Source organism: Gavialis gangeticus, unplaced genomic scaffold (genome assembly GCF_001723915.1).
Source record: "Gavialis gangeticus isolate Ggan-Ray unplaced genomic scaffold, GavGan_comp1, whole genome shotgun sequence".
NCBI classification, from domain to species: domain Eukaryota; kingdom Metazoa; phylum Chordata; order Crocodylia; family Gavialidae; genus Gavialis; species Gavialis gangeticus.
In genome coordinates, this window is record NW_017728996.1 from 36,099,041 (window position 1) to 36,112,613 (window position 13,573).

Genomic DNA, 13,573 nt, shown 5'->3' on the forward strand with positions numbered 1-13,573 from the left:
GGGGCTGTGGATTGGGAGTGAGGAGCACTAGGGTGGTGGAGGGCAGTGAGTCAGGAGTATAAGGCACCAGCAGGGATGGGGGGGCTGCAGGTTAGGAGTAAGGGGCACCAGCATGACCTGGGGGTGGCAGGGGGCTATGCAGGAGTGAGGGGCACCAGCAGAGCTAGGGGAGGCTGTGGCTTGGGAGTGTGGGGCAGGGGCAGGGCACCAGCATATTAGTGTTGCTCAGTGCCACAGAGCAGCAGGAAGACAGCCACATCTGGACCTGTGTCCCGATCAGCAAAGGGGGCAGGGGAAGCTCTGATTTTCCATGATAAAAGAAAATGCAAAAATCAAACACAAAAATATATAGGTATTTAGAATTTATTTTCTTATAATGACTGAGGCACTTGTAGGCTTCCAAATTGCTTTAGAACTGTAAATATATGAATAAAACATTATGCTAAACTGATACACACACACACACACGCTATGGTGTTTCATTTTAACTGGAGAAAAACACAGTTTGGGGGTTTAAAATCAGAGAATTTGCAATTTTTAAACAGAGAAAACCAGAATCCTGTCAGTATTAGGAAAATGCTGAATAAATATTAAGATGATAATGACTGATGGTGTGTTTTAATATAGTCTACTTGGTTAATATATTTCATTAAATATTTGAAAATGTCTTTACATCTTAGTATGGTGTTTTACAAGCAGGAGAAAATGTGAAGCTGCACCTGGCAACTCATAATCAAAAAGGCTTAGGCTATTCAGTATCTTGTTCCTTGTAGACCCTCTTAGAAAATGCAGTGTATTGTACATGATTAGGGTTTGAATAAATACTTGAGAATGAGGTTTAAACCCCTCCACAAGTGTGTCATCTTAGAAGGGGCTTCTCTGGGACTTCAGAGCCTCCAAATTTGTATAAATTAGCGTCACAAATGAAAAAATGCTTTGCACCACAGATAGAAAGTTGTATTTTGCTTAAATACAAAATCCTGAATTTGGAATACAAAATACAATCTAAATTCAGAAAGTCGATACATGGTTGTAAACTATTTTCGCCACTAGATGGAGTGCCACAGTCAAACCAGTAGAATCTCCCTTTCCTTACCTATTTCGGGTATGCAGTCCTGGGAGTTACAAAGTTCTTTTTCTTCTGGTTTAAAGTGTGGATCACATTGGTTACTGGGCATCATGTCATCTGACAGACACCGCACCTCCCGAACCCGGAATCCTCCTTCACATGACTTGGAACACTGAAACACAAGAATTTAATTTCTTGCAGGCAATATCAGCAAACCATCTCAGAAAAATAATAGTGGGCTTACAGTCTGATACAAAGCCCACTGGTGTACTTCTATTGACTTCACTGCACTTTGGACCTGGCTCTTAAATACAAACAAGCATACTTTCAACACTTAGGATACATTTCCTCCGCAGACTCAGGAATATCCTGATCCTCAGCGAAGTATCCAACTGGGTCCCCAACACTTCCAGGACCACTATACGCAGCGCAATCATTGAGGTGCCACTGTGTTTTGGGAATCCCAAAATCTTCTTTGAAGGGCCAAGTTCAACCTAGGATTTTGCAAGAGCTATTCCATTGTTCCAGACACCTAGACTGAATTTCACCCTATGTGGAGAGGGAATATTTTGAGCACTGGATTAATTATTTCTGCTGTCTCAGCACTTACTATTTCTCAGCAATTGTTTCAGATACCTGTACACAGCATTGCTAACTGCTATGACTACTGCTTTGTTTGCTGGCAAGTCTATTAAAATCACAAACAGTCATTCTAGTATAGCCCCTGAATGCTTGTGGAACAGAGACCCAGGGGCTCCCTGTTACTTTAAGGAAAAACACTGCATCAGATGAACCCAGACAACTGAACAAGGGCTAGTTGCAAAGCAGCAAAGAAATACTGCTGCCTAGATGGGCAGGAGCTGCCCAGTAGAGTAAAGGGGTGCACCTGCAACCAGTCCAGAGAACTCTGCCTGGGATGAGTTGGCTGAAAAGGAATAGGCAGCTTGGGCCAAGAGGCTATTACTGCCTATTGCAGAATTAGCTGCCCGGCAATAGGGAAGAGACTAGTTTGGGCAGCAACAAGCTGCCAGAGCAACAGTCATAAGCTTCCTGGCAACCAGTCTTGAGGGCCCAACAAGAAACCTCTGCAGAACTGGAGTGCCACCTGACAGGAAAGAGCAGGGCCTAGACAGCATATAAGCCTATAGTATGAGCAAGGTCAGGCAGTCTAGCTCAGCAGGCTGCAGTGAAGAGCTCCTAGTTTGGAAGACTGCAGGAGGATGCCTGGACTACTTGTAAGATGCTGCTACCTTACAGAGGAATACAAACCAGGCTAAGGGGAAGCCATGCTGCAAGGCAGTGAACTAATGTTGATGTTTACACCATTTGCACCTAGAACAAGTTAAGTTTGTTATACCCAGTGTGCTTATTCCTTGGTTACAGCTTACACCAGTGGTTTGGGATTGGAACTAGTTGGGGTGGTACAGAGGTCCCAATAGTGCTTGATGGCACAAGAGCATCTTGAGCCTTGCCATGGGCTAGATACTTGAGACATAGACCGGGCTTGAGCCTTATAGGGTGGCAGCTTATGGAAGGACTGTAGCTGAGTGCGACTCAAGCCAGACAGGGCCAGGGGACCTAGACAGAGCCAACTTAAGCTCAGCACCCAGAACAGGGTGGAGATAGGGCCCAGGGCCTACAACTGAAGCAATCAAGACAAGAGCTGGAGTCTAGAAGCCAGGTCCCATATAGCAGAACTAAGGCTAAAAGACCCAGCAAGAGAAAAGGGGTGAAAGCTGAGAAGGCTGAGGCCCTGACAAGGAAGCAATTGTATAGCAGCACCTGCACAGCATGGCTATGGATGTAGGGGAGGTCAGAGGCTGTGAATAACCCTTAAGACTACAGGTGCCCTGGGGAGTGCAGATGGGCCAGAAGGGCCCATTTAGATTGAGGGCAGAACTGAGACCAGTGGGATCCAGGAGAGACCTGCTTGCAATCAGAAGAATGGGGGCTCACTCTAGGACCCTTCGGCGGCCTTCCTTCTGATCAATTAAATACATCAAGGTGTGGCAGATGAGTGAGAAGGGGAGGGTACCTTAGAGTTGGAGTGAGGCACGAGTTGCTTTGCCACCAGGAAGTATTACAGCTGCCCCTGGAGCCTGAACCTTGCTACAGTTTTTAATAAAAATAGCTAGTACTCCCACACTGGTCTTGAAAAATTTCAATCTGTATATTCCAGGAGCAATGCTAGAGACTGAGAATATTATTCTTAGTCATAAAGCACTTGGTATGGGAGACTATATTAGAGACTCCTACCCCTTTATCATGACACATTTAAAATAGAGAAAGGCTAAAAGAGACACAGAGGTAATACCAGTAAATGGTACCTACTAAGGGCTGTGCAAAGCTTTGGGTGGTGACTCGATTTGGAGAAGATTCAGCCTGACTCAGTGGCCAAATCTCCAAATCTGAATCAAATCGGGGACCAATAAAAAGATCTGAATTGATTTGAAGTTCTCTGAATCTATTTGGAAAAGATTTGGAGAGCTTTGATGATTTGGGCAGTCCCTGCCCACTGCAGCAGGGAGGTGGAGCCAGACTCAGAGCTGGTAAGTAGGGGGCGGGGGGGAGGCTGAAGGAGTGGGGAGGGGACCATGGGGGGGCCCTGACAGGCCCTATCCCCAGCCTGCTCCCCCAGCCCTGCCATGGCTGCTCTGCCTGGCCCCAGCTCCCAGCCCTTTTAAAAAAAGTTCCTACTCACTGGGTGCTGCCAGGTGGGGGGCAATCCCTGCTGCCCTCCACTGCTCCACACTATGTAGGGAGGGCTCTGTCATGAGCCCCTCGACCCCAGCCCACTCTCCCAGCTCCCACATGGCTGCCCTACCCGCCCCAGCTCCCAGTGCTTTAAAAAAAAGCCCCTACTCACCAGGTGCTGCTCAATGGAGAGGCAATCTCCACTGCCCCATGCCACATGGGGGGCTCTTTCACGAGCCCCCTGACCCTTCCTATTCCCCCCCTCCATGGCTGCCCTGCTTGCCCAAGCTCTGGCCCTTCAAGAAAAAAACACCCAAAAAGCCCTCTGGACTCACCAGCTCCTGCAGTAGCCTCAGGGTTTCAGGGCACTCATGCAGAGCCCCCCACATGGCATAGGGCAGTAAGGGGCAGTGGGGATCACCCCCTGCTGGGCAGGAACCAGTGAGTACAGGGTTTTTCTGTTTTTGTTTTTTTTTTCTTAAAGGGCCAGAGCTGGGGCAGGCGGGGCAGCTATGGGGGGCCTGGGACAGCAAGAGGAGGGTCAGGGGGGCTCATGCAGAGCCCCCCATGCAGCATGGGACAGTGGGGGGCAGCAGGGATCACCCCCCGCCCAGCAGCACCCAGTGAGCAGGGACTTTTTTTCAAAATGCCGGAAGCCGGGGTGGGCAGAGCAGCCATTGCCGGTGCTGGGACAGCGGGCGGGGGATGGGCCTGTGAGATTTGGTTGCTACAGAATCTCTGAATCAGATTCGGGACAGTGATTTGAATCACCGAATCAAATCACTGTTCCTTGAATTGGCTGAATCTGAATCCAAAGTGAATACTAGCTGCTTCTCACAGGCCTAGTAAATATCCAAGTCTCATTTATCTGTGGTAATGGTTAATTCTGTTTCAAACCAAGACTACTATTCCTCATCTCATTAAAAAAAATTACAGCTTAAATTAGACCAAATTCAATTATAAGTTGGGCATTTAAGTATCATAATAGCAACAGGAGTAGCTTGGTTTAAGACTGGAAGTTCATGACATACCCAAAATGGCTCAAATTACAGCAATCACAAGTCCTGTAATGCTGCTGAACACTGCCAAGCCTCATGTCATAGGCTCTCTTTCAGCATCAGCTGACTGAATGAGGGAGACTTCATTATTCTCTGACTTTCAGAAAGGCTTAGATCTGTGCTCACAATAAATAATTCTCAGTAAATTAGCACTTCGTTTTAAATAAAGCAGTACTGCTTTACAATAAGGTAAGTGCAGGTCTCAAAGGAACAGTGATTAATTGCATTAGCTACTAAAAAAGTGGCAAGGTAGCCAAAACAATACCTAATAAGAAAACTCTAATACATATTACTGGGGTATTGAAGTAGAAGCATTAATAAAACAAATAAGCTGTCTCAGAAGAGAGCATTCTTTATTGTACTTCAATCAATGTACTATAAACTAAGGTAATTTAACTTTGAATTTTTTCCAAACCATCACAACTTACCTTTGCTTATTCAGAATACAAATACTCCTTTTTTTTCTAGTATTTCAAGTGCCATAAAGGCACTAGCCTACTTGATCCCTGTAGGAAGGAATCCAAAAAGAGGCCCCAAACAAAAGGAATGTAACTTAGTCACCCCAGAATAAAGGAAGGGGAAAGCTAGAAAAGAATAGGGATTGAGCCACTACTGGCGGCAGCCATTCTGAAAAAGTACCCGGGGTGTGTCTACATGTGCATTAGATCCAGGAGCGGTTTCCTCACAAGTAAACTATTCATTAGTAAATGCTCCCAGGCAGGTGTGCAGGGAAGCAGGAGCAGATTTGAAGCTAATGGCAGCAAACTCCTCCCACTTCCTGGGGCTGAGAAGCATCATGAAGAAAAAGAGTAGTTCCGTCTCCCTAGCCCATTCAGTCTTTGATGTCTCTTTCGAGATTGACAGCAAAATGAGAATTACTATTAAAGGTGCTATAGACTCTTTGATGATGACACTTGCCCTCTCAAGCAACCTTCTGGTAGCTGAGAAAAATATTTTAGAATAGCCAAGTTGAACAAAATTATGTCCAAACTTTGTGCCAAATCTAGCAAATAATTTCAGCTCCCAAAAATATGGGGAATGCCCCCTCCCCTCCAAGCAAAACCCACCCTGGATATATTCTGACTTTTTTTCATTGTGAAATTGAGAGCACATTTGCATGTATTTTATTAAAGACATCAGAGTTAAAAACCTTCACTTGCAATAAATAAATAAATAATAAAATGAAAATGTTTAGTTTCGGGTCAATATCATTTCTGAACATATTCATTGCAACATTAAGCAATTTCATCCAGTCATACTCCAACATTCCCCTTTTGTCCATAATACCAAATGAAGTCTAGGCAATACCTTCTAGCTAAGTATTTTAGTTTGCTAAAATATGATGATTCTTAGGCATAGAGTATTCACAGGGTACAGCTCTTCCACTTAGTTAAGTCAACTTCATGAGAGATCCTCAGCTCCTGGTGTAAACTACCATACTGGTTCATGGAGAAGAAGGGGATTCACTACATGTTCTCCAACTAACTATGCAGGAAGGCTCTCGGGCTTTTAATGCAGCAATGAGTTGTATAAGCTGCCAAGTTAGAAGGTAAGAAACTGTGTTGAGGGGGTCTTAACTGGGGGTCTCTGAGCATAAATATTTTTTCTATTATGGACAGCGTGTCACTTACTATATTTTAAACACCCTGCATAAACCATCATATATTTCTGCAAGTCCTTTTGCAGCCACATGGCTCTGCTGTGGGCAAAGAAATGCTAACTAGTTCTTTCCTTGAATGCTACCTACAAAGACCAATAATATCATTTTTTCACATAGATTGAGCTAAGCATACTTACTTACCTCACTCTTTCCCTGCCCCCTTTTTAACCGTGTGGACTATAAATAGCCCTCTTTGCATTGGGAACATACAGGAAGGGCTGATTTCCTGTGAGGTACAACCCACTTTGAACACCCTTGGGAGTGGTATGGCTCTACACTGCTCCTTATTTTCAAACCTATTCCCAAATGGCACAATTAAACCTTCAAACTTAAACAACAAGATGTTCCTTCATTAAATTATTTAAAGCAGCAGGTTTCAAAATGTGGGGTTTGCTCCCCAGGAGAGTTGTGAAAGAACACTGTGCAGGGAGGGGGGTGCCATGCACCAGGCATATTTTACTTTTATTATTATTATTATTATTATTATTATTATTAAACAAGAACATGTTATTTAACAGCAACACACTTTGAAATAGTAAGAGTAAACCTTTTGCAACTAATTTCAGAGGTGTTACAACGTATTTAAATTAAGCCAGTGATCATTTCCATAGCAACAACTACCTTTCACACCTTCTGGTTTACTGCATCTATCATATCTACTCTTACAACACAAAAAATTACAAGAAACATTTGGGCACTACAAATTATTGCCAAAAGCTTTGTCAAAGCTTTATTCTGTGTTGTCAACATGTGCAATCAAAGCTCTTTAACTGTTTGGTTCGTCATGTTTGTGTGAGCTTAGATTATCTGCACTGGCTGTGCTAAAGACAAAGTACCGCTCGAGACTGGAAGTGAAGAACAACCTCAGTGTCGGTTTCAAAAATCTCTCCACAAATTGACAAACTGTGCAGAGAAACAGGTCTACCCTTGACATTCGTTAACAGGTATACCCTTGACATTCATTAACAGGTATACCCTTGAAATAAGTACAGTATTTGTGAATTTGAAACTTAAAGCTTCAGATACTTTAATTAGGCAATTTAAGTTGTGTTAGTCTCTGTTAAGTTTATGAAAGCATATTTTGCATGTCTGTTTTTGTCTGCCTTTGTGGGGAGCATGAACACAATTATAACTCAAAGCAGGTCTCAGCTCAAGAAGTTTGAAAACCGCGGCTTTAAAGGCATAAATGCTTTCCCCCAAAACTAGTATAGGATTCCAAGCTAATCTCACGATCCGGTTGTGCCTAACATTATTAAATCTCCTATGTTTTGGCCTTTGAGGTAAGAAGATGATATCAGTTAATAATCTGCTAATAGCTATCTTTATTTCCCTTAACAGTTGTGGAGGAAGGTGACTTGGTTCTCATGTCCTCTCAGCCATGAACCTGTTTCAATTTCTTCTCATCAATTTTCCAGCTTCTTTCCAGGACATCTAATCCTGGTCTTTTGGTTTTTGTTTTTATCCTCCTTAGCACAGCTCCTATATCTTAAAAAAATCAGGTATACATTGCTTCCCTTCTTTTACACTCTAGATCAATTTTATAGTTTTGTGGGGAAATTCTCTGAGGTTTCATATTCTTTACTGTTTCTTATTGGTCCTCTAATTATTCTTCATAGTCTCCTCTGATTATCTTTTTACATTTCCCGATCCACCTTATTACCACATTGTTTGCATTTTAATGCTTTAAAAAGCCTCTAGTCTTTAGCCACATTGGCCTCTGTGGCCCTTTCACCTCTATGCACATGTAACCAGGAAAAATTCCAATTTTATTTCTCCAGCTCTTGACTATTCCCCACTTCCTGCACAAGATAAGTTCACTGAACATTAATCAAACTCTAATCAAAGTTCCTTTACACAATTTTGACAGTCTATCAAAATATGCTCTTCTCAAGCCAAAGACTATTCTTTTTGTTATCATGGGATTTTCAGAGTCAGTTCTAACGAGGTCCATTTCTTCAATCCATACTCAAGTAAAGCTGCCATTTGATTTTCAGAATTTCTTGAGTGAGGACTTTGGCATTTGGCCCACTTAGGCCAGTGTGTTTTTAAATGCTCCCATGCTTCAAATGTATTCAATTAAGCTTGGCTCAGTTGCAACAATGAAGATTTGAAAAGTCCCAGCCTATTTCCCCCCTGTTCTTTATTGTATAAATGCATCTTGCCACCATTACAAACATGGTAAGGCTTCTCACCATCATAAAAGTTTCATTGTCACCAAACAATTGTGTAGGCTTGTAACGGTTGCAGATTGCTCACTCAGTTTTTGTTTCCCTGGGGGGAGCTCGCTCCCTACAGGAATCAACATAAACCAATCCACAACACACAGAGAAATATCCCTCTGTGGGTCTTTTCCCAGACCTGAGAGAGTGCTTGGGCTTGGTGCTGCAGTCACTAATGCAGACTCTTCCCTCTCTCTCTCTTATTCCCTCCAGCAAACTCAGTCTCTTGGTATCACCTGTGGTCTTCTCCAAGACCCAGGTACTTTGGCGTGGTGGTTGGGGCTCATTCAGCAGCCTACTGACCTGATTGCATGCGCTCGCTCACTCTTTCAGCTGTGCTCAGACTCCTCTTCTCTCTGACTCAGGGACAGTACTTCAGCTCAGGCTTCCACTTCCAGCCCTTCAGCCCTCCTGTCTCTCCCTGGGAACTTTCAGCTCCCGTGGGGCCAGTCAATTATCATCATAAATGGGCCCAATCCATCAAAGCAGGCTTGTAAACCCCCTTTGCCTGCTTCCAGCTGAACTGCATGCAGTGTGCTACAGTGCTGATGCATATCCCTGGGAATGTCATTTAGATGTTCTGAACCTGCTTTCTGATCTCCCACTACTGCAGTCGCCCATCTTAGCTGTACCATAGTATCTGAGTTTCTTGCAAGGTCCAATGGATTTAGCTTTTGGTAGGGAAGTGCTATTGTGGGATGTGCTTCGGCCTTAGCTTTTGGCTTCAGGCCACAGCTACCACCTCTGTTGGTTCTACCTGTACAATTGCTCTCTCTAGCTCTGGGGCCCCTGGCCAAGGGCTTCTGCATTAGCCTTTCTGGCTTTAGCCCACAGCTGTAGGTTGTCCTGGCTCTAGCTGTTCTTGTTTCAATCTCAGCCCCCAGCCGTTCCCTGCTGAGGCAAGGCTGCTCTCAGCTTTATTCAGTGCCCCCAGCATCCTTTGATCAGGGTGAGGCTGCTCCTATTGTACCCCCCCCATAGTTTAACATCACTGTACCCCCTTGTGACTGTCCATCCTGGACATCATCAAGCCAGAATGGACCACTGGCCTTCAAACAGCAATGCACATGGCAGAAGCAATGAAGAAACGCATGGTCAGGAAAACGAAAACCTCCTGTATCCAGTCCTCACCGCTCTCCTGTCCCCGCTGCAGCAGACTGTTCAAGGCAAAGGTCGGGCTTATAATTCACCTATGTATCCACATGACCTAGCTTCTGCCCCCCTCCTTTTTCTTTTTTCTCCTTTTTCCTTTCTCTTTTCCACTTCTTTTCTTTCTTCTCCTCCTGCTTTGCTGGATGCGATTGTCTTTGCCCGCAAAGGACAACACCACCTTAAGCTATTCATGGGCTAAATGTCGGTGCACCCCTCAGGTGCCACACAACCTCCTCCTCTATTATTCACATCCTGCCCTCCAGCAATAGTTAAAACATAACCCTGCTGCCTCTGACTAAAATACCCAAAAGACCCCCACTCCGGGTCCAACTTCCTTGCAAGCTATAAATCTCTTACTTGCAGTTCAGGCATTCACTCTCCCATGGCCTTCCTGTTCAAGAGATCCTCTCCCTGCTGCCTGCAGGACCAGACTGCATTCTGTGGCTCAGGCCCTGGGGTTTTACCTCCTAAGCCCCACCACTTCCAGACAGGTGGCTCCCCCTAGCCACCTGCAGGAATTTCCAACTAGGGCCTCTGGCTAGTTTTCAGGGCAGCTCACAACTACTACACTGGTTGCCTTAACAGTGCCCTTTTCAGATTTTACTGTTCTCTGGCTGCTTACTTCCTGAAGCTAGCTCAAAAATGGGCAAGGTTTCTTTCACCTGGATCTCTTCCCTTCTGCTTATCTTTGGGACAGCCTCCCACCTGTATAACAAACAGTCTTTCAAGTATTCCCATAGCTTATCCCCTGTTCTTGAATCCCTCCTTCCATATCGAATGGCAGGGGGTTTCCTATCAGATCTATATCCTAACCCAGGGGTTGACAGCATTTTTGGGCAGGGTGCCAAAAACACCCACAACCTCAACTTGTAGGACACTGAGGTGTCAATGGCATGTGGTGTGGGAGCAGCCAGCGGCCTGATCCTTGTTGTGGTAGTGCAGCCCCAGCCACTTCCCCACTGGCTGCCCCAAGGTGCATGGACCAAGGAACTTGCCTTTGTGTGCCACACTCTGGCACCCATGCCAGGGGTTGCCTACCACTGTCCCAACCCAAAATCCCACAGGTCCTAGGGCAGCTGTAGCACTACTTGGCAGTCTCTTTGAGGAGCAGTCATGCTGTCTATTTTTACCTGCATGGGTATGCAACATAAAACCTGTCCAGCAAACATTGCCAATACTTGAGTGGCTTCACTGGTGTGTTAGAAGCTTCCATGCCTCAACTTTTCCTCTTTTTGTTTGTTGATATGTCAGCATAATTTACAGTTCCTGTCTGTTGGAACACCTGTTTCAATCTCTTCCAGTCCATCCTGAAAACCAGGTTGTTCACAGACACAGCAGACCCACATCTGTCTGCCCTCTGGTTTGTCTTACTCTGGGGCAGGATATTCAGATCTTTCTTCATGACTGTTACAAGTCACCATCTTCCCCTCTGGCTTTAGTCCCTGTCTGGGCAACATCTGAGGAGGGTCATCACTAGGGCTCACTGTCCTCTCAGTCATGCTTAGGTACTTCTCTGTCTTCACCTCTGACTCTCGTCACTGGTTGGTACTAAATCTGCAGTCTTTGGCATTGATTCCTGTTCTGGTCTCACTGGAGTTGAATTTCCTGCATTCTGGTGGGCTCTTCTTTTTTCTTTTCTCCTGGATCCTTGCTGCTAGACAGGCTTGGACTCTTTCTGGCCTTAGGTGGATGGACTTGGCATTTCCCCTGGGGGTTTCTTTCCCCATCTCTAAGCCCCACAATTCCCACTCAGGGAACACTCTTTAGTGTTTTCCCCATTGGCTGTGGTGGACTTGACCACCGCCTCCTCTTCTTCAGGTCATCCTTCCTGTGAAGGCTATCACTGGGGAAGGACTGCTCTGTCATTCCTACCTCTCGGTTGCCTCTAGCAGTGCCACTCATTTAGCCAGACTCTGGTGTGGGCAGCCATCCCCCCAGTTCCTTTGGATTTCTGCAACCTTTCCCCCATAGATGTGGTCTCATTGAGGTTCTTCCCTCAAGTCTTGGTCCTCCCCCCCACACTTGGCTACTCTTCTATCTCTTTTAAGAGGGCTTGATGTCTCTGTCCAGTGTTGTGGAGCTATGGCTGACCTCATCTTCATTTCTAAGTGCAGGACCTGGGTCTTTAAGGCTGCTACCTCGGTTTCCTTTGCTCACAGCTGTGGCGCTCAGCCTCTATCTGCTTCAGTAGCTTCTGTCTCTCCTCCCAAGGAGACCCTGCAGTAAGCACCAACCTGGCCAGCTCCTTCTGCAGTTCTTCAAGCTCCTGTTTGTGCCTAGACCCCACCAAATTAACTCCCTGTATTCTGAAATGCTCTATGTGTCCCTTTGTGAATCTAGTCCTGAGAAGTTACCAGACTTGCCCAAGTTTATACAAAAAGTCCTAAGGCAAAGCAGGGCTAGAAGCCAGTCTCTCAAGTCCTCAAGCTACAGCTCTAATCACTTCTACTCCTACTCTGTTTGTTTGCTGTGAGTGATGATAATCCTATAAGTATTTTGTCTCCCTTTTTAGATCTCACAACAAAAAACAACATTCATACTCTCCTGGTACCAGCAACAATATCAAAGAGAACATCAAAACAAGAAGTGAGGCTCCTATTTAGGAGCTCAAACAGCAGTTAGGTATGCAAAGGTGTGTCTATACCCAGCAGCCACTCTCAAACAGAGACCTTGAGAGTGACTGAAGGGGTATCCCCCTTGTGTCTTCCCAGATTTATCTCCAGGCTTGGTAAATGAAAGCTGGAGTAGGTAGGCAAGGCATGCTCAGGGGCATCCCTACCAGGGCTCACTGCAGACATAGGGTACCCTAAACACTTTTGAAGATCAGTGTGTTAGTCCCTCTCTTTCTTCTGTGCCTTCAAAAGATGGTTTGTTTACAAAATCAAATGCACTATATATACAATTTGCCTTCCACGGGTATGAGTGACTGTCTAGTAAACTGTGGGTGCAATTTTAAAGGGTGTTTCTGATCATACCTGCCATAACATTTACTAATGGGAATGTACTTAATCTAAACTAACCCATCTTAAGCCAAATTTGGCTGTCAGTAACCCCAACAAAATGTAAGAAATGTTACTGGCATCAGTAAAATGGCTTGCCGTTCTGAGAGCCAAGTTTGAAGCTTTATTTACAGAGAAAGGTCCATATCTGGATTCTGCTCATCTGATTTGTTTTATTTTGTTTGTGTCTCTGAATGAGATTGTTCAAAGGGTTCCTTCTTCCTCTTCTGCTCTCTTGGGCATCCATAGAGGCAGTCAAATATCTGAGCACTGACAGCTAGTGGGAAAAGCAAAGCAATTCTGCCCCTAGCCATATGAGTGAAGAATTTCAGAGGGGTTTCTGAATCATATTGTTAAAGGTACTTAACTAGGAGAAATCAAACTGACGGGATCTGAGGGATTTCCAAATCCAGCACCTTCATTCCGAATTTGATTTTGGGCCCAAGGAAGGGAGAGAGTTACAGTGTTTGATAAGATGTCATCTAAATTCTATGTGAAGGTATCATACTTCATTTTGAGGGGATACTGGACTTCTGTTTTTCATTTGGGTGAAAATATAAAATAAATGAGTAAATAAATAAAAGTTGAGGGTTTTTTTTTTTTATAACAATTCCAAAAAGATACTTTGGGACAATATATGAAACAAAAACCTTTTGTGGCATTGGCAACCAGCAAGAGGACTACTTCACATGAAAACTGAAGAGATATGGCACACTGTGGTA

General features: G+C 44.7%; 1 protein-coding gene across 2 annotated transcripts in view; it reads right to left on the bottom strand.

The window, feature by feature from the left end:
* Positions 1-13,573, bottom strand: part of THSD4 (thrombospondin type 1 domain containing 4) — an 853,555-nt gene that overhangs the window by 4,923 nt on the left and 835,059 nt on the right. For both annotated transcript variants that reach the window (XM_019504324.1, XM_019504325.1), the window contains one exon: positions 1,097-1,241. In XM_019504324.1, coding sequence (XP_019359869.1) covers positions 1,097-1,241 — 145 coding nt within the window. The remainder of the gene's footprint in view (positions 1-1,096; positions 1,242-13,573) is intronic.